Source organism: Paramisgurnus dabryanus, chromosome 20 (genome assembly GCF_030506205.2).
Source record: "Paramisgurnus dabryanus chromosome 20, PD_genome_1.1, whole genome shotgun sequence".
Taxonomy (NCBI): domain Eukaryota; kingdom Metazoa; phylum Chordata; class Actinopteri; order Cypriniformes; family Cobitidae; genus Paramisgurnus; species Paramisgurnus dabryanus.
Window position 1 is genome coordinate 30,438,230 of NC_133356.1, and position 27,441 is coordinate 30,465,670.

Below are 27,441 nucleotides of genomic sequence, written 5' to 3' on the forward strand. Positions count from 1 at the left end.
AACCTACACATTTTTTTATTTGTTGAATTTGTTTGATCTGTCTTATTGTTAAGGTGAAAAGAGGGGTTTCCTGTAGAATCAGAACCGGTAGTAAATATCATTAACTCATCGCTAGAACTAGGATAGGTTCCAACAGCTTTAAAACTGCCAGTTATAAGACCTGGTTTATATCGTATTTAACCAACCGCTATCATTTTGTTCATGTAAATGAGGAAAAGTCATGTTACTTTCAGGTTAAATATGGCATACCGCAGGGATCGGTCCTAGGGCCTGTCCTCTTCTCATTATATATGTTACATCTAGAAGACATTTTTGCACACCAAAAACCTCAGATTGAGTATGATGATTAATGGACTTTCCTGTAGCATCCCTCCCAAGGTATACTGTACATCCGAATCTACTAAAGCTTGGTTCAGGGACCCATCATAGACTGCTCTTGAGTGGCCTGTGCAGTCTTCAGATTTAAATCTCATTAAAAAGATTTAGTGGAATGAAAGCAGTGGTAACATGAAAAACAAAGAATATCAGTGAACTGAGCTTTATCAAGCCAGACATAAATGATCCAATATTGCAGTAGAGAGTTGACCGACACTTCTAAGCATTTACAGGTAGGGTTTATTGAAGGGTTACAAAGAATAAAATATTCTGTACAAAATTTTACCAAGGGGTTAAATAATCTTGAACATGAGTGTTTGGAGTCAGTTTGATTTATTTTTTCATTTTTGATACATAATGATCGCAAATGTATTGATATTAAATATCATGTGCAGTATACAACAGTAGTGAAATAAAGTAAAATAAAATAAAAAATACAAATAACCTGTACTCCTATCAATAAGATAAGGATCTTATTTTGTGCAACAGCAATAAAAACAAACATAATCCATGATGTGCGAATAAAAAAAAACTTAAGTGTGTGATTTTATATCCGGTCGTTGCCCACAAACGCAAGGATCTGCGCAGAAGTTTTGCATACTGAAAGTCAAGGGTGTTGTCAAACATCATTCTAAGACTTTCAACCTACTTTTCAATTTCTTAGTTATATATAAAAGAAATAATTCATCTTAAAAAGTAGCCAAACATTTTTTGATTTCAGATATGCAAACTCTGTTAAACTGTCCACAAACCATACAAATTTAATTTAGCATCACATGAGGTTAAAGTTTCAGTCTAAGTTTCAGAATACCTGTCCCCAACACAATAACTAGCCATTTGGAAAAGCAGAGTGTAGCACAGACTTTATTATATTAGACCTACCTAAAAGTAGAGGTTTAAATGAAAAGGTTGATGCACAAACCTTGTTTTAACTTAAGTTGCGATAAACAAAACACAATGACATAGTGATCATCCCTGTAACATTAACATTTGTTAAAAAAGTTGAAGAAAGAAAGACAGAAAAACAATGGTCCAAAGGAGACCTTCTTCATAAAGAGGTTTGAACTTTTGGTCTTTATTGATTGTGGAATGGCAGTGAACTTTAAGTCTCCTTTACTTCAATTAAGCCAGCCTTCTTTGACGGGGTTTAATTCTTGGATACAACTGTTGAAGATAAGCAGAAGTAAAAAACTTTTACACAGACGTTGAATAGCAGCGCCCGCTGCCGGTGGTATTTAATAAAATGTTGTATCATATTAATGCAAACCAGGGTTAAAGTGATAGTTCACCCAAAAATGAAAATTCTGTCATCATCATCATCTGTTGAACACAAAAGAAGATATTTTGATGGTAACCACACTGCTGGGTACCCATTGACTTAAATAGTCCGACAACTGTGTGCTTACCACCATTTTTCAAAATATCTTCTTTTGTTTTCAACAGAATAAAGAAACTCATACAGGTTTAGTACAACATGAGGATGAGTAAAAGATGACCAGAGTTTTTATTTCTGGGTTGGGCAACTACTCCTAACACACACACACACACACACACACACACGCACACACACACACACACACACACACACACACACACACACACACAAAGTTTCAAGTCAATCAGACCAATTGCAGAATTTAAAGGAATAGTCAATTTTCTTAAAAAAAAATCCAGATAATTTACTCACCACCATGTCATCCAAAATGTTGATGTCTTTCTTTGTTCAGTTGAAAAGAAATGATGTTTTTTGAGGAAAACATTGCAGGATTTTTCTAATTTTAATGGACTTTAATAGAACCCAACACTTAATACTTAACTCAACACTCAACTCAACACACAGTTTTTTTCAAAGGAGTTTCAAAGGACTATAAATGATCCCAAACGAGCCATAAGGGTCTTATCTAGCAAAACAGTAGTCATTTTTGACAAGAAAAATAACAAATGTGCACTTTTAAACCACAACTTCTCGTCTAGCTCTGGTCCTGTGATGTGCCAGCGTGACCCCACGCAATACGTCATCACATCAAGAGGTCACGGATGACGTATGCGAAATTACGCCCCAGTGTTTACAAGTGTTGAGAAAGAGGACCGTTCCGACGTTGTTGTATGTTGAATGATACTAATTAATGTATTTGTGTCAGTTTATTGTTTAAAATGGTCTGCAAATGTGCGTTTCATATATGTAACACGTGACCTTTCTACGTCACTATGCATTAACGTGAGGTCGCGCTGGCACTTTTCAGGACCAGAGATAGACGAGAAGTTGTGGTTTAAAAGTGCATATTTTTTATTTTTCATTTCGCTAGATAAGACCCTAATGCCTCGTTTGGGATCGTTTAGAGTCCTTTGAAACTCCGTTGAAAAAAACTGTAAGTGTTGAGTTAAGTGTTAAGTGTTGGGCTCTATTAAAGTCATGGATTAAAGTGAAAAAAATTCTTCTGACTGAAATTTTTTTCAGGCCAAGTCATATTTCTTTAACCAAAACTTAATGTAGGCGAGACCAATAGCATTTTTTTAAGGGTGTATTTTTTGCCATTAATTCCATATTAAAGTCTCCTGTGGCATAAATAGATGTAGTTTGCATGGCATTTAAGATGAAGGCGAAACAGCTAAATAACCCACTATATAAAAAGAAAACATGAATATCACCACCTTTAATGAATCTTTTATTAATTATTTATTAATTGTAAATGTATTTATTTTAGCATTTACTAATAATTTTTTAATCAAAGTTGAAACTCTTAACATTAGTGAATGCACCATGAACTACCATCAATTACTGTAATGACATAAACAAGAATTAATAAATGCTTATATATTCTATATTTTTCATTGTTTTTTCAAGTTATATAATGCATTTACTAATGTGAACAAATACAACTTTTGCATATCATATTAGCCTATTCAGTACACATAAACGAATAATCCAGGGTCTGTTCTGTTCACACAACAGCTTACAGTAACGTTATGTATGAATATAAACCCTGAACGTGTAACTCGAGTTAAACTAGTGTACAATTCGCACAGGATGTCTGTAACCATAGTGACAGTTGTTAATTGATGACTGTACCTTTATCAACAAATTATTATGTTACAATAGAGGCAGCGCTGATGTGCTATTTTATGCGCAATGGTTCTGCTGTTTACTTTCTCCTAAGACCTAAATGGTCGTGTTTATATGAGGATACTTGCAAAGACGGGATTTTTGACACATATTTGTATTTAAGCCCAATAAAGTGGCAAAAATACTCACAAGCACAATGAGAAGCGAATGCGCGGCTTACGTGTTCAGCTCTGACACAGAAACAGCGAACGCATTTAGCATTAACACTGTTGTTTGTGTTTGAATGGCTTAATATCACTTGTTTATAAAGTGCGGTGCTTAAATATATGTACAAATGTTACGTTTTTTGAGACCACACGCAAATGAAACTGAAAGAACCGACAGGTGGATGACATCAAAGTGCCGCGAGAGCATTTCGGAAGCAGTCTCCTCTTATGATTCCTGAAATCGCTCTCACAGGATGTGGATGTCATCTGCCTCTTGGTTCTTGTGGCGCCACATGAAGTTTACCCACAAGTTTAAACCTGTTGTATCAGCAACTGGCCTGATGAGCATAGCAGTCAAAAACGGGACGCGGGTGATCACGTACGTGAGAAAATACAGGACCCCTAATCGCAAAGACACGTAAATTACCTGGCGGTTTGGTTTTCTTATCCCACGAACTGAAAGGCTTGCCAATCTTCATCATTTCGCTAAGCCAAGTCAATCTCCATTGGTCTTTTACACCTTTATCAATCGCTAAAACATCGGAGCCTTTCTGCATTACAAGTTTGTCCATGCTAGCTGAAAGTTTTACCTCAGCTTAACGTGATACAGCCAGAAAACCCGGAGTGGATCCGGTGCGTAGTGATTACAGAACGCTTACAGTGGAGAGAGGAACGTGATTTGGCTCCACCCCAGGCTTTGATCACATCCAACTTAAAAAAAGGTGAATACACGTCGTCTTTATTAAAAGTGAATTTAATAATTTTGCAATTGACGGAAATCCGTCTAGCGACGGAAAACTTTAATCCATGATTAAAGTCCATTAAAATGAGAAAAATCCTGCAATGTTTTCCTCAAAAAACATAATTTCTTCTCGACTGAACAAAGAAAGAGATCAACATTTTGGATGACACGGTGGTGAGTAAATTACCTGGATTTTTTTTAAGAAAATGGACAAATACTTTAACTTTTGTCAATAATTGCAGCCCGTTTGACGAAATGCTGTGTGCATCCTCAAAATGCCATGTTATTCAAGCATAAATATTTAAGAAACAGAGATAGAAAAGTAGTCAGTATGGGCCATTTAAATTATATTTTGGCTTTTGTAGGTAATTATGATCCGACATTATCTACACATGAGCATGACTTGTCACTCACCCCCAGCAGATTCCTTGGTATGTATCCTTCTCTGTCGCCCATGGATGCCCACCACCAATCAGTCTCCTCCTCATCATCTCTGGAGACCACAGTCATGCAGTCACCCTCTCTGAATGACAGTTCGTCATCCTCGTCACTCTCATAGTCCCACAGACCATACACCACCCCTCTGTTCATGATGCCCATCTTTTCCTGGACACCTGAAAACGTATAAATCAAAACATTTCAAACAACAGAACTGAAAGTTTATATTAAAACAACAACAACCCACAACAGGCAGTTTGATATAATGATTTTACCGTCCTTTAGTGGTGGCTTTTAGTTCAATTCTATACAGTTTAGTTTGCTTCTTTATAGTTTATTTGACTATTCATCTATTCCTGGTGACTTTTCAGTATCTTCTTTATCCCAGTGTCTTCCACTGTTCATTATCCCTAACTTTGTGAGTCCAATGAACAGTAAATGAACTTGTTTAATTGCTTTAATACAGCTCAAAGTTATGCCACCTACAGAAGTGTTTGGACAACTTTGCTGTGGTTGGATGTATCGATGCTTGACATGTTTAACAAGTTTGTCATAGTGCCTTGTTCTACACTGATTGGTGCTTGGGCACTGGAAATAAAGCCAAATATGTCAACAGGCTGCCTAAGGTTATTAGGAAAGCAGGCTTTGTTTGCTTGAGGCTTTAAGAGCGAGGAGAATATTATCCAAACTGCTGACCATCATGACAAACACTTCCCAGCCCTCCATGACATGCTTGCTGAAATGAGAAGTACATTTAGCAATCGACTGATCCAGGCTCGATGCAACAGAGTACGCTACAGAAGGTCTATTTCATGTATTCATGTTTTTTTCACACGCATGCAAACTTCGAAAAAAATTAATCCATGCTGTTTTGAGTGAGATACAGGTGTCTGAATGTCCTCTGCCTTGAGTCTCAGATATCCTCTAACTCTTATCATATCTCACGGAAATAACAGCGCTATTTGGATATTATGGATTATACTTCCGCCTACTTTTAAAAACAAAGTTTAAATGCGTGTTTATGTATTTACTGGAACCTAAAGTGTAATCTCAGTGTTACGGCGTAAATAGTCCTCAGATTCTAGGCAAAATTATATTCTATTACAAGTTGTTACACACCATAGAGAAACTGAGAGCACTGGGCGTAGCCTTCCTCCATCTCTTCACATTTATCAGCTGCTGTCTGCATATCGCTGTAGGTCATAGCAAACACAGCTGCCCCAGACTCCACCAGGAATTTACACACCTGCACGTTATTACAGGAGGCTGCACAGTGCAGAGGGGTCCTATGATTCAAACACACAGTTAAATTATTAAACCGAGCAGATCTGTAGATTTATGAAGGCACAACTCTCAACATGCATATCCAAATCCAGATCTCAGTTTAGTCTAATACATTGAATGATGTTTGCCATTCTATAACCTTATCACACTGTGCGACTGCACGATGATGACACCTTGAATCGTAGGATGTGACAACTGCGACACGTTAGTTGAATATCGGTTCAACAGCATGCGCTTTTGGTAAACAAATACCGGTAAGCAGGTCGTAGCAGCAAACACACTGTGCTAGAAAACTTTCATAGGCTAGATTTGGGAAAAGGGCCGTCTTTGAACCTTTTTCACTGTACGACACAGGACCTCTGATTAAAAGCCACGATCACAGAAATCACTACGATTGTGATGCTGATTACCGTATGATTAATTGCTAGCAAAATAAGTTACTAAACGCATGCAGAATATTTTGGTCAAGTTGAAAAAAACAGAACCATCTGCATCTGTCACTATCAGCAGATGTGATTCTAAATAATTTAATATTGGTAGGGATGCACCGAATATTCGGCCACCGAAAATTTACGTCCGAAAATGGCCCAAAAGAGCATTTTCGGCTTTCGGCCGAAAGACTTTTATCACCGAAACAATACGGCCGAAATGTTGTGATGACGCAAACAGAAACCGCGACCTGCACGTGCTTGTCTGAAGCAACATGTATGCGGCGTGGATGTATTTAATCGCAAAAAGGCGCTAAAGTACGCACAGAGGCACATGCGGTTGTGTCCGGTCCAGACGTGATCATCACAGTGAGTACGCCCTTCAAAGATCAGAACTCTTGATGTGTAAACTTTAGAGAGAGTCGCGTAAATGTGTCTCATACTGTATAGTCCATTAACATACATGTGCCGAATAAAACAATGAAAAACAACGTAACGTTTTCATGCTGCGCTGTTTGGGATTCGCCTTCGTTCTCTGTGTGCGCGCGCATTTAAGTGCCCTCAATAGTGCACACATGAGTGAGACGCAAACAAGCGAATGTAAAATCTTTCTGTTATTGACAGGGCACATATAAACAAAATTATCTCCACATTATTATTTTTCTAATAAAAACATTTGTTTATGATTACAGTCATAAGTCTCTGCTTATTTAAAGAGACAGTAACCTCAATTAACCTACTTAAGTCTAACAAAGAGACAAATAGCTCTAAAATAATAATATATTTAATTTATACAATAAACACAGTGTTATGACTCATTTAATTCGATTTCTGTACCTAATGCTAATGTAAGCCCTTATTAACGTGCAGCTTTGTTCTTTTTTATAAATGTTTGTAATTTCTTTATTTGTTATTAGATTTTCCCCACCCCCTTTTTGCTGATCTGAAAAATAATCCGATCCGTGCCTCAAAAATTGTAATGTGATCTGAACCGTGAGTTTTGTGATCTGTCACACACCCCTAGTAAAGTTAGTACATAGTGATAGCCATAAATGCATTTGTACTAATAATTGGCATAATAATTTATTTCGGTGTTTCGGTTTTTCGGCCTTGGTTTCCTCATTTTCGTTTTTCGGCCAAGAATTTTCATTTCGGTGCATCCCTAAATATTGGTATTGTCACAGAAATGTTGTATTAGTGGATCCCTAGTAATTAGAAATGAATTCAGCAAGTCTTTAGGGGTGGTTCACATTTTTGCATTCTCAAAAGTTAAAGTATTTTTAACTGACCTGGGAAAAAAAGTGCGTGGCGCACCACACATGCATCACGACCACGTTGCACTCATTTTGAGCGTGATTTCCACGTGTCTACTTTTAAAATAACGTATTTGCATGCACAAAAGACACAAAATGTGAACCACCCCTTATGCATGAACTAAATTCTACTCTTCCCTTTAAAATGTTATACAAGAGCTAAGGCCTGCCCTGGTCATACTCACCAACCGTCGCTGTCAGCTGCATTGACATTGACTCCAAATTGCACCAAGAATTTAACAATTTCTGTATGACCTGCACATACTGCATTATGCAGCGCTGTGATGCCCTCATCGTTAGGCTGACTCGCATTCTCAACCTGTTTAAATAAAAATTATACATTGTAAATATTATATTACAGCCGTATTATTAATTGTCAAATGTAGAATAGTATATACTGTACGGGGTCTCACTATAACATTTAAACACTAGATATTTTCACATCAAAAAACATGAATCAATGTAAAACTACAGTGAAACATGTGTAAGCACAACAGAGCTATAAACTAAACTGGTATAAAAAAAATATATTTTCACTTCCAGACAATTCCCTAAAAAACTTTAGTGTCTTCTAAGACCAAAATTATGCTTCTAGACCAAAAAAATGCCAAAGTTATATTAATTTGAAAGTGTGCATCACCTTTTCACCACCCCCCCACTCAAAAAGGTCTGTGCCAGTTAAAGGGTTAAAGTCAATGGGTTATCTTAGAACATTCTTCTATACATTACACATTACTACGCTCGCTTGTATTGTGAAAAGCGCCATATAAATAAAATTTACTAGATTTAAAGCACTTCTGCTTCGGGAGTATATTTGACCCCAAAGTCTGGTTTGTTTGACTAGTGCGACTGCTTTGTACCATGCTCTGTATTTCTTATTAATAAATCAGACGACACAGGGGTGGTTACTAAACTGACCTGTTTATCTACCACCCGTTCAACTCACATGTGTATAAAACTAATTTGGAAAAGCGATCACTGTCACCGTATAAACATGGCTCTCCTTATTTTGCCAAGTGGTTGATGTCCTCAGAGCAAAATTATGCTGACCCTGGGACAACATTTCAATCAACCAATCAGATTTCAGAATTAAGTTAACAGTTTGTTTTCAGTTAAAGCTTACAACCAGGATTAGCTGCTTCTAGTCCATTGCATTTATCACTTATCATGTCCCTCTGATTTTAGGGTTTGGTAATGGTTGGGGTGGGTTTAGGTTTTATTTAGAAAAATGTTGTCTTTGGGTCAACACAATAAGTGCCCTGAGGACATCTCTCACTTGGCAAAATCAGTTTGAGCGTATAAACCTTTTGACACGCACAGCATTAAAGCGTGCAGCAATGTGTAATCGTGTCCCAAACCACCACAAGGTGTGTCCTAATCTACGAAAACTTATTTTATTTAAATAAAAAATCTATTTCCCTTTATACCTAGATTGATCAAAATAAGAATTATCATGGTTCTTAAACAAAAACGATTTTTGTTGGACGTATTACCGCTTGATTTTTCACCTTCCACCATTAATTGAAATTGTGATAAAATTTCACACACATACACATTCTGGCACACATACACAAACTCAATAATTTTTTTAAAAAAACTGAAAAGTAACTTTCCTCGTAAATGATTCTCTGCACCAGATCAACCTCTCCCTCCAGAGATGAGTCAAGTAACAGTGCCAAAGGGTTGAACCGCACTCGCATGCCATGGTCAATGCGCTCCGATCCAGTTTTTCGCAGATTTGTCCTTTTACCCTGCACAAACAACCCAACTTTATCAGACACATTCATAATTCATCACACAGAGGACATATCACCACAGCATTATCTTCATAAATGCTACAGTACATTGAAAGACTAGAGCCAAAAGCTGACATTTGTACCTAAAGCCAAATGTTAATCTTAATAGCTTTATTTTTAGTGTACAAGAAAATTTTAAAATTCCATGAGAAGAAATGCAGCTTTTTGGCACTTTAATTGCATCTAATGCAGGATGGTCAACTAGTCAACCAATAACTCAAGGGGTGTGCATTCCAGGTCATAGAGAGCCACTGTTCTAAAGAGTTTAGCACCTTATCAAAAACAACGAAAAAGGGGCCAGAGAGAGAGCGAGCTCCAAAATACTTTAATTGATGCTTCCTCATTTCCTTGCTTCTCAGTTCAGGCAACAGGACAAATCTCGCGAGATGCTGGGTTTAGGGTAAGGTTTGGGAATAGGACTACGATCAAAAAGAGCGGTTCTGGTCAGATTGGATACGGCTACGGCCTAAATCCCATGAAATGTTGGGTTTAGGATTTGGGGTAGGATTAGGATGAAATAGCGCTCATTGGGCAAGATTTCACAAAATTTTGTTCATAGCTGTATCCCTTCTAGCCACAACCTTGCTCCACTGTCCTCCAGTTCATGATCCGGAAGCCAAAGCAGCTCCCCCATTTTGAAGGACATCTTAATAGGCTTTATGCCCAGCTGCACTACTTCCTGAACTTCAGCCAGCTCCTTGTTTCCAGTCTGCCATTATTGGACAAACTGATTAATCCAGGTGTGCCTGACCTCAGTAGTCACAACAACAATAATCAGACACACCTGGATTAATCAGTTTGTCCAATAATGGCAGACAGGAAACAAGGAACTGGCTGAAGTTCAGGAAGTAGTGCAGCTGGGCATAAAGCCTATTCTCTAATTGAACCACGATAAAGAACAATAGTAATGGAATTGGAATTGCTATAAATGGGGGAGATTGCAATGGTCTAAATAGCCGTTTTAGTCCCGCCCCCCAGTAAAAAGAGCCAATTGTCCATTGATAAAGAATGGAATCCTCTGGGAGAGGGACATTGAGCAGAATCGACAGGTTCAACCTGGAGGGCGTTGCAAATATGCTGGCGCAGTGACACAACTTCCCTAAAAGGACTTTGTTGTGGATACACTGATCTATTCTTCCATTACATGATAAAAGGGGCGGAGCTAAGACGCAAGAAAAGAAAACAAGGATGCACAAATAAGAAATAAGAAGCAACAATAATATGTTATTCCAAAAGGCCTTTTTAGGTGCACTTACAGGTGGCAAAGGAACCTGCCCAGTAATTTCTGGTGGCTTCATGCTGAACATGTCTTCTGGAGTGTCCTGCTCTGCACCACTGGGATAAGGAGGTGGAGGATATGGAGGAAAGTCTTCTAGGAAGTTCTCTGGGGGTGGTGGAGGAGGGGGGCTAGGTGCCTGGGGAGGTGAAGGTAACATTGAAATGTCAGGTATTGGGGCTGGGTGTGAAGGTGGTGGAGGAAAGTTGTCTTCTTCTTTCGTTTCTTTTATGGCCATAGACACCATTGAATCAGAGAGCGGCCGATCTGGTTTAACAAGGGAAACCTCATCAGACGAATGAGGTTCTGTTGCCGCCACTTTCTGCTCTTCTCCAGAAGTCGTCACTGTGGTCTCCATAGCGGCCAGAGTGGTTTTCTGGTACAAAAGTTTCTGGATATTGGGACCACTAGGGCCCTCAGGCTCTGTTATGGAGCTACGTTTCTTGAGTGGCCTCGGCGCATTACAGAGTTTCTTCCTTAGAGCCTCTAAATCAATGTCACTTTGGTGGCGGTATGGATTTGAAATAAAGGGCAACAGTTTGGTGGGACTTAGAGGTCTAGGAATGCGTTCTGTCTCTTGGTTTTCTGAAGTAGAAACTCCTGTACTGTGTTCGATTTCTGCTTCTGGGCCACTGACCACATCCAGGTACGGGTTGTCAAGCTGCTGAGGGTTTTGAGGTTGCTGGCCTGCTGGAGTTACTGGCTTTCCATAAACTGCAAAACAAAAAATATTGCTTTTTAACAGATTGAAATATTTACATTACTTTAATCTACAGTTTTGTCTGTAATCAAGTAACGTGAGAGACTCCCTTTTCATTTTCATAAATTACGTGAAGGAAAGTTACTGTTGATACAAAAATATCATTTCTTGCAGTACATATGGGATCTCATGTAATCATGGTTATCTAAACCTACATTTGGTGTCCAACAATGAGCGGGTTTTTTTTTTATGTTTTTTAAGTAAATTGTGCCTTCCAGAAAATAGATTAAAATATTCAATCTAGATTCATCGCATGATTTCATGAGTTAACTCGCGATTAATCGCAAATTAATCTCAGATTTTTATCTGTTCTAAATGTACCTTAATTTAACAATTTTTCGTTTTTTTAATACTCCGATGACATGGGTGTGGACAAATATAGATGCTTTATGCAAATTTATGTCACACCAGCCTGTTTACATTTTCAACAGAACCATCAGCCATTGTTTTGTATATGAATTTTCCTTTCCTGTCCTTTCCTTTCTCCATTTTTGTTTGCATGCAGTTACGCTCAGGAATACGATACATGGCTTCGACTTCTTATGTTCTCTTCTTTTCTTGACTTTTTATGTTTTACTACAGTTAGGGCACTCATGGCCTAATGGTAACCCAAAGGGGTTAAGTTGGTCTTATACTTTTAAAGTATGGGTTACCATACACTGACAACTGCATCATCAACACTTTTTCAAAATGAAAATGCTTATATTACAACAATACAAACATTTACATTTATGCATTTTATAAAACGTACAGTGCATTCAAGATATACATTTTTTGGGGACGTGCCTAGCTGATCGCAAAGATCGATATGTAAGGCGGATCAAAGTATTTTTATACCAGTCTGGATCAGCTTTTAATATCCTTAATGTACTAAAAGTATGCACCTAACACTAGGAAAATCCAATCAGATCGTCCATTCTTTACAATTAAATGACCTTGGATTGGAAGTGCAAAAAATGTGATCTGGACATCCCTATATATTTTTATCAAAATATGTTTTTTCTTAGAATCAGTTGAGCAACAGGAACATGTAACAGTGGACATGCATGACTTTATCTGAACACAAAACTCACCACTGATAAAGTTGTTGCGGTTCTGGGCTCTGTTTATCGCTCCTTGTGCGTTCTGCTGCGTGTACATGGAGTAGATAGAACTGGTGGTCACTGTTTGGGGTTTGTGTAAGTCTTTTGCTCCAGGGGGTTCGGGGGTGAAGGGGTGTACCGTGGCAGCTAGGGGGGGCTCTTGTTTGGAAGGAGGGGGTAAAGTGTTTCCTTGAGGAAGGCCACAAAGGGAACCAGTGTGACTGTGCTGAGTGGATGATGTACTCTTCCCAGGGAAGGTCCCAAACAGATTGGACTGTTTAGGTTTACTTGGAACTGGAGGCGGAACTTTAACCGTGTTCTTGACAGCAATCTGATTGTAAGAAGACATCACATCTTGTCATTTAGGCTTTTTTGCATTTAAACAAAGTGTGATTAGATGATTTTAAATGATTTTCTAGGTTATGTAAAATACAAAGAAATTAATATGAATAATGTGTGCACTATGATTCATTTATATAACCTGGATGCATTACTAATAACACCAAAAACTAGTGAAAAAACAATTCTTAAATGAATGAATAACATTTTAAGTGAGGTACCTGATCTTTCACAAGGTCAACACTGTTTTGTTTCTTATGCAAAGAATTGGTAAGTGGTTCAGTGGACTCAAACATTGAAACCGGGCGCACTTTGCGGTCATGGTTAGATGCACCTGGGTTACCTGGTGTGGGGGACAGAGGAACATACACTTTAATTCATAGCAAATTTACTCAAACATGATTGTATAAAGTGTTATAAATTAAATATGGGTCTCTGGGGAGTAGGAGGTCACACCTTGATCTTCAGAAGTCTGGGTCGTCATGCGTGGTAGTGTAAACGACCCGAGATTGCTGCCAGGCTGTGCATTGGCTGAACTCCATTGTGGCAACTTTGATGTCAAATTGCCTGAGAAATGCAGAAATGTTAAGGTTTATTTTAATTATAACTTTAAACTGTGTGCTAACAAAAGTTTGCGTCATCAAATTATTAAATAGCGAGTGGCTAAACCTGGCTTAAATTGAATGCTTATATTAGTTTAAATGAATCTACCCCACAAGGTTATATTATACACATACACTCACCTAAAGAATTATTAGGAACACCTGTTCAATTTCTCATCAATAAAATTATCTAATCAACCAATCACATGGTAGTTGCTTCAATGCATTTAGGGGTGTGGGTCCTGGTCAAGAAAATCTACTGAACTACAAACTGAATGTCAGAATGGGAAAGAAAGGTGATTTAAGCAATTTTGAGCGTGGCATGGTTGAGTATTTCACAATCTGCTCAGTTACAGGGATTTTCATGCACAACAATTTCTAGGGTTTACAAAGAATGGTGTGAAAAGGAAAAAACATCCAGTATGTGGCAGTCCTGTGGGCGAAAATGCCTTGTTGATGCTAGAGGTCAGAGGAGAATGGGCCGACTGATTCAAGCTGATAGAAAAGCAACTTTGACTGAAATAACCACTCGTTACAACCGAGGTATGCAGCAAAGCATTTGTGAAGTCACAACGCGCACAACCTTGACGCAGATGGGCTACAACAGCAGAAGACCCCACCTGGTACCTCTCATCTCCACTACAAATAGGAAAAAGAGGCGACAATTTGCACGAGCTCAACAATATTGGACAGTTGAAGACTGGAAAAATGTTCAGTCTCGATTTCTGTTGAGACTTTCAGATTTGGCATAAACAGAATGAGAACATGGATCCATCATGCCTTGTTACCACTGTGCAGGCTGCTGGTGGTGGTGTAATGGTGTGGGGGATGTTTTCTTGGCACACTTTATGCCCCTTAGTGCCAACTGGGCATCATTTAAATGCTATGGCCTACCTGAGCATTGTTTCTGACCATGTCCATCCCTTTATGACCACCATGTACCCTTCCTTTGATGGCTACTTCCAGCAGGATAATGCACCATGTCACAAAGCTTGAATCATTTCAAATTGGTTTCTTGAACATGACAATGAGTTCACTTTACTAAAATGACCCCCACAGTCACCAGATCTCAACCCAATAGAGCATCTTTGGAATGTGGTGAATCGGAAGCGTCGTGCCCTGGATGTGCATCCCACAAATCTCCATCAACTGCAAGATGCTATCATATCAATATGGGCCAACATTTCTAAAGAATGCTTTCAGCACCTTGTTGAATCAATGTCACGTAGAATTAAGGCAGTTCTAAAGGCGACAGGGGGTCAAACACAGTATTAGTATGGTGTTCCTAATATTCCTTTAGGTGAGTGTATTACAAAAAGCATGAGCCTCATTTTAGCTATTTATAGACCCCTGGGTCATCATACTAATTTCATAAAAAAAATTAGCTAATTTTTTATCATTGTCATAGTAGTAACGATCAATCACTGGTGACTTTAACATCCACATTGATATTCATAAGGTACTTTGGGACTAGCTTCCATAGATATTCTCTGTTGGTGTCAGACAAAATGTGACAGGACCAACACATATCCGTAATCATACCTTAAGAACAGAATCTGTTAGACATAGATATTTTGCTAGTGACGATCTCTCAGAACACCGCCCCATCTCTTGTATGACACATTTAGCTAAAGCATCTCGATCTATGCCATTTTATTGACAGAACAATCATTTCAACAACTAAAGATAGAGAAAAGTTTTAATCTGTAATCTTCCTGACCTCAAATGCATCAGATAGTAAATACCATAGAAGAACTTGATACTGCGACAGAATTAAGCTTTTTTGCATGTTGAAAATGTTATGGTATGGTTACTGGCATGAACACATTTCTGCCACTAAAAAGCAGCATGATGGAGCGTAGATGAAAAATTACAAACTTTATTATTATTCCACAATGCATGAAAAAGTGTTCTGGTACAAAAAGATCTAAATTATTATGTATATTAGACACAATTCCTGCAAAATAATTAAAAGGGTTTTTTCCTGTTTTATCAGAACCTCTGCTCAATATTATTAACTCGTAATACGTTCATCAGGATTTACGCCCACTGCAAAGAGACAGCACTGCTTATCTGATCACTGTGCAATTTCTTTTTTCATACTACTAGGGACCAACATAATTAATTGATTAACCATTAACGGAAAGTAAAAAAAGATTGATTAATATCAGTCTATTAGTTAAACATTAAAATAGTAAATCAGTCTACCTGTAATTGGAGGAGTGCTCCTGTCATGTGGTGCAATTGCTGTGCCTTCTGGGTAAGTGGGTTTAAGTGGGTCCTGGTTAAATGAGCCTCTGGGCATCACAGAAGATTGAATATAAGGACCAACTGCAGCCACACGAGACAATCCTGTTTGTTGAATCATCTGGCCATCTGAAGGCACCTGCTGCAAGATTAATATTTTTGTTGTTACAGCCTCATCAAGTTCCCATAATGGACATTTAGCTTTGCTAGTTCACTTCTACAAAGACTGCAATGCTTGTATTTTTCATTTAAGCACAAATTAAAGTCTTAGGAAATGTGGCTAAAACTTACATTGGTAGTTAAAGTGCAACACTTAAACTTGACAATAATGAACAAATAAATGACATTTAATGTATTGACTTGCATCAGCAAGAGAAAAAGGTACGTACAGGAAGATTTTCTTTCTGTTGTAAGGCAGCCTTCTTCTTCCACAAGCGATCGCGCAGTTCATTTACTCGTTTGTCCATGTCGGCCACCTCTTGATTCTTTATATTCAGGTTTTCTCTGTGCTGCTGTAGTTTAGTATTCTGATCCTGGTTGATATTGTTTCTCAGCTAGTGAAAACAAGCAGAGTATGTGCTTTGAACAGAGACTTTAAGATTTATACCTCAGATATCCCAAGCTTAAAATGTAAAATTTTACCTGTAGTTCCCTGTAGAGCCGGTCCAGCTCGGCCACAGAGTTGTGTTTATTATTAACCACATCTATACATCCATTTTTCAGCGTCTCGAGCTGTTTGCTCAGTTCTTCTGCTTTGGACACAGCTACCACCAACTCTCTTTGTTTCTGAAGCAGCAGACTGTTCATCTTCTCAATCTCCTCCACTACGGAAAACACACATACAAACTAAGAAAACTTACAAAGTATGAGATTAAAAGCCGCTAAGCTCGTCACACCCCTAAAAAAAATAACAATTTCAATACAAATAAAAACAACGCAATTTTATACAATTAGACAACATGCGGTTTAGACAAGCGCTTAGATCATTAAAATATGGTCCCAACTCTCCTGTAAACCTCCCAACATCACCCCTTCCCCCTACACTTTGAGGACCACTGGGTTATAACATAATGTTTCACTAGGGCTGTGTAGATGTTGCTCACCAAGTTTTCCATTGCTGAGTCGTTTCTGTTCAACCTGTCCCTTTAGTGCACGTACGGTTTTCAGCTGCGCCTCCTGTTTCTCCATCGTGTCTCTCAGAGATTGAAGCTTACGCTTTTCAGAGGAAACCTGTTGCTGCCTGTTATCCTGTTGCTTCAGAAAATGCAATCGCTGCTCCTGCAGAAAAAAGACGAAAAAATTAAAACAGGCTATAACCATGTTATACTGTATAGGCATTGTTTTAAAAAAAACAAGCTCCAAACTGGCCAATCAGATCTGGAAATCATAGATTTATTTTAGTTTGCTGGTAAACAACATTGCCGCATCTCTACAGAGTTTAGCTCCAACCCTAATCAAACACTCTTTAATCAGGGTTTCCACACCTTAGATAACTTCAAATTCAAGGACTTTTCAAGGACTTTCCAGGTCCAATACCCCCAAATTTAAAGGCTAAATGTGGGGACACATTTCAAGTGAGAGCAAGGTTACATCGTGTTACCTTTTAAGATACATTGTTACAGTTCCCTTTTGAGGGAACTCGCGCTGCGTCACTGTGGTGACACTTTGGGGACGCCTCCATGGGTAAGTGCGTCTGAATGTGTATATCAAATTCAACCAATGGTGAGGCTTAATGACAAAGACAGGGTGACGTGGGAGTCAGGAAGTATATCGCTATGTGAAGTATTGCCAGAGACGGTGTTACAGGGACGCAGGAAGTATGGCAAGGGAGATGCAGCATCTCGTTCCCTTCTCAGGGAACAACAGTTACATACGTAACCCAAGATGTTTTCATGTGTCAAACACAACTATGCAAAAAAGCATTTTGTTATGACTCAACATTCGCATACAGAAGATATAAGCATTTAAAGCGAACAGTTTAGCACGTGTGCTTAAAAACTCTAGAATTTGTATGATATTATTCTACACTACACAGGGAATAATATGGATTTTTTTCAGAAAACTTCTTGCATAAAATAGTTCAAGCACTTTCAATGACCTGTATCTATGTATGTATATTTTCAAAAACTTCCCAGGGCCTTGACCCCCCCCCCAGATTCACAAACTTTCAAGGATTTCAAGGTCCCGTGGGAACCCTGTTTAATTTAGCGGCTATGATTGTTCTCACTACAAAGTGCCACAAGAAAGTGGTTTTGTCCCATTTGGAACATACCGTGTTCATAAATTGCTGCATTGTGCTTCGTCATTTTTAAAGGGCCACTATCCCAATATCCTGGATTTAAGGGGCAGGAGCAGCGGTACTGGCAGATGTCATTCTTAATGAATAGCAGTATCGGTACAGAAATTTTGTATCAGTGCATTTTTTTTCAATTCAATTCAGTTGTATTTATACAGGGCTTTTCACAATTGTACATTGTTCCAAAGCAGCTTTACAGGAAATAGAAACAAAGAAAACACCGAAAAGCAAAGAAGAACAAAAGTATGGCAGATTTTGTATGGTTCACTCATTTGACACACCTGATTCAACTCATCAGCTCGAGACTGCAAGGCTTGAATCAGGTGTTTTAAATGAGGGAGACATAAGAAGCTGCCTTTAAGCATGTATGGTTTCAAATGTTGATTTGGTATTAGTGCACACACCTTCTGAAGCTACAAAAATTATAGACAGAAAATGCATTACTGGCTTCTACTATTGTATGCAAATGTTTGTCTAAACTTGTACTACAAGATAAAATGTGAAATCATTCCTGTGCAGAGTCAGACGTCCTCCCACTCTGTATTTGGCTTTGGATAAAAGCATCTGCTTAATGAATATTATATTTACAGTATGCATTTGGCAAACACTGTTTTTTTCCAGTATGTGTTTATGTGCACATTAATGTAAATGTACCTTAGAGGACAAGAGATTTTTTTGAGTGTCAATTTGGTGTTGTTGTCTGGCAGCCATTTCTTGGAGCTCTGCTACAGTCATGTCCATCCATGGGGTGTTTACCTGCACAACATCACAACAATTATCCAAAAACGGCAATGTGTATAAGAGCTTTTCGCACAACAATTAGTATGTTTCGAAGCACAGATGAAAACCATCCAAACTCACCCCATTTTCTGTCTGTCTGTCTGTGGGTCTTTTCACAATGTTCTGTTTTTGATTTAAGCCTCTGGAGCCTGACACACAAATAAATGTTGAACAATAAAAAAAATTGCAAAAGAATTAAGTTCTGATTTCGATAAGCACTTTAGCACACAACTGTTCCAGCCATCTCCCCCTGTTTTCTGCTTATAGCCCAAGATGTTGGGATAGGCTGCAGCCCTCTCATACAGAGGAAGAACGTGACCTTTAATAGTTTTTTCAACAGAGTTTCAAAGAACTATAAACGATCCCAAACGAGGCATAAGGGTCTTATCTAGCGAAACGATTGTAATTTTTGACACGAAAAATACAAAATATGTACTTTTAAACCACAACTTCTCTTCTGACCTCACGTTAATGCGTGGTGACGTAGAAAGGTCACGTGTTACATATATGAAACGCACATTTGCGGACCATTTTAAACAATAAACTGACACAAAGACATTAATTATTATCATTCTACATACAACAACGTAGGAACGGTCCTCTTTCTCAACACTTGTAAACACTGGGGCGGAGTTTTGCTTACATCATCCGTGACCTCTTGACGTCATGACGTATTGCGTGAGGTCGCGCTGGCGCTTTCAGGACTGGTGATAGATGAGAAGTTGTGGTTTAAAAGTGCACTTTTTTTTTTTTGTCAAAAATGACAATCGTTTCGCTAGATAAGACGCTTATGCCTCGTTTGGGATCGTTTAGAGTCCTTTGAAACTCCGTTGAAAAAAACTATTAAAGGTCACGTTCTTCCTGATACCATTTTTAAAACCCTAGTTAGTGTGTAATGTTGCTATAATAGCATAAATAATACCTGTAAAATGATAAAGCTCAAAGTTCACTGCCAGGCGATATATATTTTCTACAGCCCTCCTTTCCTTCTTTAATGACGTCAATAAAACAGTTCGTTGACTAAACTCCGCCCACATGAATACATCAGTCACCAGCTTTGGCTCAAATAAACAAACTACACAATCAGAACTTGTTACGTATTTCTAAAGGGGGGACTTCACATAACAAGGAAGACTTCAGCCTGTTTTGAGGACAGTGAAAACAGCGCTATACAGATAAGTAAATTGTGTGAAAAATACCGCGTTTTTTACATGTGAAACATGAACACATGTTATATTGCCCACTATAAACACAATCAAAGCTTCAAAATCTCAGACAGAACGGGAGCTTTAAGTGTTGAGTTAAGTGTTAAGTGTTGGGGTCCATTAAAGTCCATTAAAATGATAAAAAGTCCTGGAATGAGCAAAGAAAGACATCAACATTTTGGATGACATGGTGGCGAGTAAATTATCTGGATTTTTTTAAAGAAAATTGACTAATCCTTTAAGCTTTTGTGACCACGCTCAATCTGCACAGACTGCTTAAACTTCAGCAGCAAATAAGGTGACTATAAATTGTACAACATAACCCGCCAAACTGGATAGTGATTTGACATCATTACAACAATAACCGGACATGATTTTCATAATTTCATTTACTGCAACCCTGTAGCAGATCACCCTTACCCCTCATTTTAAAAAACTCATCGGATCTAGACGAATCACAAGAATTACCTATTTTGAAATAAAAACAGCTAATTTCTCTGAAAGGTGACAAGTTTGCACCCCTGGTACAGATGATAAGAATCTAAGGTTTATCCAAACAGTTGCTAGATTTGTCATTAGTTGTTTTTTTTTTGTTAAAAAGCGGTTAAATGTAACATAGTTACATAGTCACTATATAGTCACTAAGTTGGCAACACTGCCTCAGACCGTTATGTAAGCAAGTAAACCCAACCCCCTGATTAACAGAATTTGCATACAAGTTGAAATGAAAATATTACAATTTGAATTATTAAATATTAAATATAAAAAATAAACTAGATTTTAATGTAATTTTTGTCACGATTATTGGCATTTGCAATCAATTTTTTTTCACGTCTGCCTTTTAATTTTAATATTGTCAGTCTTGCCTCAAGATTGTATTGAAAATGAAATGTCAAATCATCAATGCTTTACATTTTTTTACTTGTCAGGAAAGATGCATTATCACCTAATTTCATTTTCAATTTTGGCACATATTTTGCCTACAGTTTTATATAATATGGTAAATCTGGTTTTAATTTTGTTTTTATAATTTAATTAGTTTATTTAAAATTACCAAAAAAATCCATTCTGCTGTGTGCTGTCTGTTTTAATGCAAAGAAAAAATGTATCAGATTTTGACAGATTACACATAGTGAGGCCACTGGGTCTTGAAACTTAAATCTCAGAGGCGGCACACCTTGTTCACGTGCCACTGTAGAGAGTACATTTCAATCTAATCCCTTGGCCTCAAAATTTACCTAACATTAGTGGTTTGACTTGGAAAAATGGAAAAGCAGGAATATACACGAACTGGAGGGCCTGTTGTTGACATTATGGTACCAGATACACCAAGAAACCGATTGCCACCTTGTCAAATCATTGCCTCTTGCTATTTTGACCCAAAAGAATATTAGGCAGGTTTTCAAAATGCAATGGCAGTGTGTATGTATCATTGTAGTATTTAACAAAAAAAATTATATTGATTAGGGCTGCAATCGAAAAAGAATCACAATCTCAATTCATTCATAAAAGCTCTCCTCTTTCTTCCTCATTTGCGGCGTTTCATTGTCACTCATGTGACGTGTAACAAGGTAGCAGACCTACACACATCGGTTTACTGGGTGGATTTGGAGCGGCAATTTTCAACAAAAGAGAGAAAAAATGAGCATCATTGCGGAAAGTCCTGGTGGCAACCGAGAGAGGGACGATGCAACAATATTGGTTCCGAAAAAATGTGAGGAAATACATCTGAACGTTTCTCAATCAGAAGGCTGCAGCCTCCAGAGGTCGCATATGCAGACTCCATACGTCATCAGGCTTCGGATTGAGAAACGGCTTCTGTATCATCATTTAGTGTTTTAAAGGTTTGGTGCTTTTTATGGTTGGCCAGTTTGAGTGTACTACATATAGGGAAAAGAGACTTTTAAAACACTCTTTATTATAACTGAAAGTCCTGTGTAGCACATTTTTTATGTGACTGCAATAAATGTTTTTGTTGAACGAAATGAGAATCGTTTGAGACAATCGTGATCTCATTTTCCATAGAGAAAATGTGATTCACATTTAAGCAAGAATCGTGCAGCACTAATATAGATTTTTTTTATTATTTTATAATTATTTTGATATTTTATAAATGAGCTTACCTTGATTGGGTGTTCTACCGTGCCGTAGAAAGAATCGCACGTCAGACTTCTGTCCCCACTGCTGCAACAGATTCATCATCTTCTCACTCTCACTTATAGGTCGCTCTGTACACAAACACACAAACGTTTCTATACATTTCTGTTATAATCTCGTCTAATGTAATAATGCAAAAAATCCTCTGATGCTCAAGTATTTGCTCAAGGGTAAGCAATATACCACACTTAATTTTATTTCTATCACATTCTTACCTGAGCCTCGCCACAGTTCAGCAAGGTAGCAGTTGAATTCGCCTGGTTCCTTGCACAGTTCAATGACATCACGACAGACCGTTTCAGGGGTGATGGGAACTTCTGTAAAATGCTGGTCATTGTTACTAAGGTACACGGTCAGGAACATCTAAAAACACAAGTTAAGGACGTTGAGAGAGTTTGATGGTGCAATAGAGAACAAAATAAACCATAAACCCATAACATGACCTGCTATAAGGAACAATGTGCCATTTTCAAATATTCCACTTTAAATAAACAGGATAATTAAGGTAATATTTAACCCAAAATTCCCAAAGAAAATCTGCCATATAACAAAACATCTTTAAATCTACTGCAGACATACAAGCATGCACATGCGCACAACACACAGGTTGTATTTTTTACATTTAAAAGGAGTTTCCATAAAAAATTCAAGTATGATTTAGAAATTAAATTGGAAGTAAGTTTTTTACTACTGTTAAAGATTGCATTCGGTACACATATACACGGAACCGGAAGTTCTGTACCGAAATGGTTTGGTATGAATACATGTACCGTTACATCCCCATTTAATAAAGAAATATTTAAGAGATTCTTGCCTTATTCATGTTCTCATATTTATTTATATATTTATTTTTGACGCGGTTTCATTAATCTGCAAATAAAATGACAGAAATGCGCTGAAACATATATATTTTTTGTTGGATGATTTGATCTTCATCTAAGTCAAGTGTATTAAGTAACATAATGTGTTTAAAAAATAATAAAACAAAAAATTCTGATTTTTCATGTCTTTGTTGAGAACAACCAAAAAACCTCATAGCGCTTGTGGAAAAAGTATGTCAAAACCATGTGCGTGGGAGGAGGCCAAAACACAAGGCGTTTGGTGCAGTTAAACAGCGTGCATAACGCTAACTGCCCATAGAAAACCATTCAAAAAAGGCACCTGCCACTGCCATAAACGTGTTCTGTGTGATACGCCCCTAAGTCTTCCCCGCAACAACCAACCGCTTTCTTTCTAACTCCTATAAAATGTTATAATTCTGAAGTTAATATATAGTATATTTTCTATAGCATTGGCTATGTCCTGCTCTTTCTGTTTTTTTCCTACCTAGGACTTTTTTTTCCAGAGGATTTTTCTACTAGGAGTTTTTTTCAAACCCCTTGGGAGTCATTAGCTTAACTTAGAACTCTCTTCTATACTTTATATTAATACTCCACTCACTAATACGGTTAAATTTAAACCGATGTTTGTTGCTACTTTAACTGTCCTCGGATATTTCTGTGCTTTCTTTTGTTTTTATTAATGTAAAGCTGCTTTGGAACAATTGACCAATTGTGAAAAGCGCTATAGAAATAAAATTGAATGGAACATCCAACTGCGCCACTACACCAGACTTTTTAAAAGGGTCCTGAGCTTTTTTATTATTTTGTACTGTTCTCTGAGGCTATTTTCTGTCCTGTTTTGACCCCTCTCATCAGAACGCTCCGTTTAAACAGGCATGACAGATTGCAGATTTAGAATTAAACACTCACTGGTAAGGCTATCGGGGTATTCTCATGTGCGTTTCATCAGTAAAGCCTGTTCCTTGATTATTAGTTAATCGCCATCAGCTGCTTTCAGATGGAGCGGCATTTAATACACAGAGCTGTACTTCACTGACAAGCTGGACCATATCGCTCTCTCATGTCATGAGAAAATATTTTGAGGGATGTTTGTAACCAAACCAAACTATACTATGAATACTATGGAAGTGAATGGGGCTCATGATAGGTTTGGGTACAAACATTCCTCAAAAATATCTTCTCATGTTTTTCAGAACAAAGAGATTTATACAGGTTTACAACATGAGGGAGGGTAAGTAAATGATGAATTTTTATTTTTTGGTGAACTATCCCGTTAATAACAAAGGTAATCCACTCTATGTTGGGATCTGATGGAAGGATATGCACAAGCGTCTTGGTGTTTTGATAGGAGCCATTTCTGCATAGATCTCTCGCAATATTTACATTATGAGCGCTAATCAGTGGGAGGGACTAAACCTGTGTTAATTTTGACAGCAAATTCTGATTTAGTCTTAGTCTTATGAATAACACACCATTTAGTTTTAGTCTTATTTAAGTCATCTGAAATCTTTTAGTCTTAGTCTAGTCTTACGGTTTTTAGTCATTGGATCCTCAGTCTGTTATGGAATGGTATTAATGTTTGAATATGCAATACAGACACAGATTTAATGGTTGTTATACAAAATACGTATTTTCTTTTATTCTTAATGTCAAAAACACTGACCATGGCTTTTTCACAAAAGATAATCTCACATAAAGTAAGCATAAGGCCCGCTCTCCCCAAAATATACATGGTCCCTGAATGACATGCACACACAGACACACACACACCAGTCATGTAACACATCTACTAATAGTAACGTTCCACATTTAATTTAATTATTTGAGGACATTTGAATATTTTTACTCAGTATCAAATCAGATAATTCAATACAATCAATACAGTTCAGAGGTGTTTTCCTTTAGTTTCTATATTATTCCAAGTTAAGCGAAAATACGGTTTAACTGATCAAATAACCTTAGCGTGTATGTTAACCTTCGCATGTATTTCTGAATGAGTCGTCTTTACAGCCGGTCTTGTTGTCATATGTAAAGTGTGACCAGATTAGACGTAAGCTTTGACATTTTCGTTGTCACTGAGTGCGTTTACATGCACAGTCTTACACCGATTATGCTTAATAAACTGATAACACGTGGGGTCATGTAAACGCGTAAAACTGTTTTCTTTAATCGGGGATACGGCGTAAGCAAAAACCGATCGGCACAGGTAGTTTTTTGCTCATTACGCAGATTTCGCGTGGCATGTAAACACCTTAACCCGCTTTCTCACGGTTTTGTCCATGTGCGCTTGACTAAAGCAGTTGGCAGAGAAACTGTGAAAATAGAAGCATAACCGGTTTATTGATTTGCATGTAAACAGTTTTCTATAATAAGCAGATTTTTGATAGTTATCCGCTTATTCTGTGCATGTAAACGCACTCAATGAGACATGTCTTCGGACCGGGTGCACTGCAAAACGTTAGCGTGTTGCTAACAAGCGAAGTCAACTGAAATCAGCCAAAGCTGAGTAACTAAGACTGTACACCTAAATATATTGTAAACAACCTTACTGAAAACGAACTTTGCCGCTGCTTTTTAAAATGGCTCTGCTGCTTCCGCATTGATCAACCTACCCTCAAAGATTCACTCTGATTGGATTTCTTCACAACTTGTCCCACAAAATGAGTAGTTCTGATTGGATTTCTTCTCCATTCGTCCCTCCATAACATTTTCGTTTTATTTTTATTCGTTGACTTAAGTGTCAGTTATATTTCGTTACAGTCTTCGTCATCATTCATATCTGACTTTTATTTAGTTTCTGTCCGTGAAAATATTTTTCATCATCATCTTCGTCAATGAAATTAACACTGGACTAAACAGGCAGTGATGTACTGTAAGCAAATGTTGATCTGGCCAAGACTGTGCTTAGCCATGCTATTACATCATAAAGTTGCATATTTAAAATCCTGTGGTTTTCGCAGACTGGGTTAAATTAGCATTTTTAGGATTATCAACACATTTATAAGTTCTAAAACTTACAGGATATTTTTGTAGTATGATGACCTCTGTTATCATGTCAAAAGGTCAACAGAATTTGATCTCTCCATTCATGACCCCTTTAAAACAGGTTCTCCAAAAACATGGCGACAGCGATGAGCGTGACGTCATTGGGATATTGTTGACTGAGTTTTCATTGTAAACTTCACATTGCTCTCTTTATGTGTCTATCTATTACTGACAAACTCGCTAAAGTCATCTGTTAACTTTGGCATCACAGCAAAACTGTGTTTCAAAGAAAGCCAGCCACACGATAAACACTCATGGGCCCAGTTTCGTTACATTTCGAGGCGATGAGAAACGTTTTGGTAGACAATACATTGCGATTATTTAATTTTACAGCAAATAACACAATGTTTCCCTCAGGATATAGAGACATGAAAACGTGATTTTAATCACAAATGAAACCTCAATCCAAACCATAATTACCACAAGTTACCCAGGCTTTTCTACAGTAAACCATGATAGTGACGTTAATCAATACACAATAACATGGCTACTACACTTTACCTATAATAACTGAGGTTAATTATGGTAAAGGAAATAGTTCACCAGCTCAAATTGTGGCAATACTTAACTTGGAATATCGGCCGTTAAGGATGAGATGTTAAAAGAGCAAGTTCAGTATGAAACAGTTTTAGTCTACTCACCGGCATCATTTTTGCTTTTGTTTTCCACCCTGTGAGCGATCAAAAATTTCCTGTTATTATGTCTGATTACTGTCGACTTTTTACTAAAGTGAAAATTCAACAAGTCACAGGCCTTCCAAAACTTTCCTTCCGGAAGTGTTTGCCAATGGACATTCCCGACGGACCACAAAACACGATTAACTTACTGTTTTATTATCGCAAAGGGCTAACAAATATTAAAATAAAAAGTCTAACAAAACAATCGAATTAATTTTCGGTTCTCAATATTCGTTTAGTTTTCCATTGAATTTTTTCCGTGCTTTTCTCCGCCTGTTGCTCTGCGGTGCAACGTCACAACAATAGGAGATTTGCCCAAAGACGAGTTGTCTTCGACTTCATGGGCGGTGCGCTGCGCAGACAGAGCGGCTTATGACATCAAAGGTTTTTTAATTCCAATATTCTGAACAGTGGACATAAAAGCATAAAAGGGCAATAGAGTATCAATTACATATATCAAATATGTCAAATACAATTATAAAAATTC

At 37.7% G+C, this 27,441-nt stretch overlaps 1 protein-coding gene across 1 annotated transcript; it reads right to left on the reverse strand.

Annotated features, from left to right (window-relative positions):
* Positions 1 to 607: 607 nt before the first annotated feature.
* Positions 608 to 27,241, reverse strand: tp53bp2a (tumor protein p53 binding protein, 2a). Its single transcript, XM_073812845.1, has 18 exons — positions 26,919 to 27,241; positions 22,606 to 22,753; positions 22,357 to 22,461; positions 19,110 to 19,177; positions 18,903 to 19,004; positions 17,056 to 17,230; positions 16,595 to 16,776; positions 16,342 to 16,506; positions 15,914 to 16,094; positions 13,560 to 13,670; positions 13,325 to 13,446; positions 12,756 to 13,095; positions 10,903 to 11,636; positions 9,463 to 9,601; positions 8,036 to 8,168; positions 5,945 to 6,111; positions 4,802 to 5,001; positions 608 to 1,539 (listed from the first exon to the last, which is right to left on the reverse strand). The coding sequence occupies exons 1-18, from the start codon at positions 26,925 to 26,927 to the stop codon at positions 1,498 to 1,500; spliced, it is 3,123 nt and encodes a 1,040-aa protein (XP_073668946.1). The 5' UTR covers positions 26,928 to 27,241; the 3' UTR covers positions 608 to 1,497.
* Between the last annotated feature and the right edge of the window lie 200 nt (positions 27,242 to 27,441).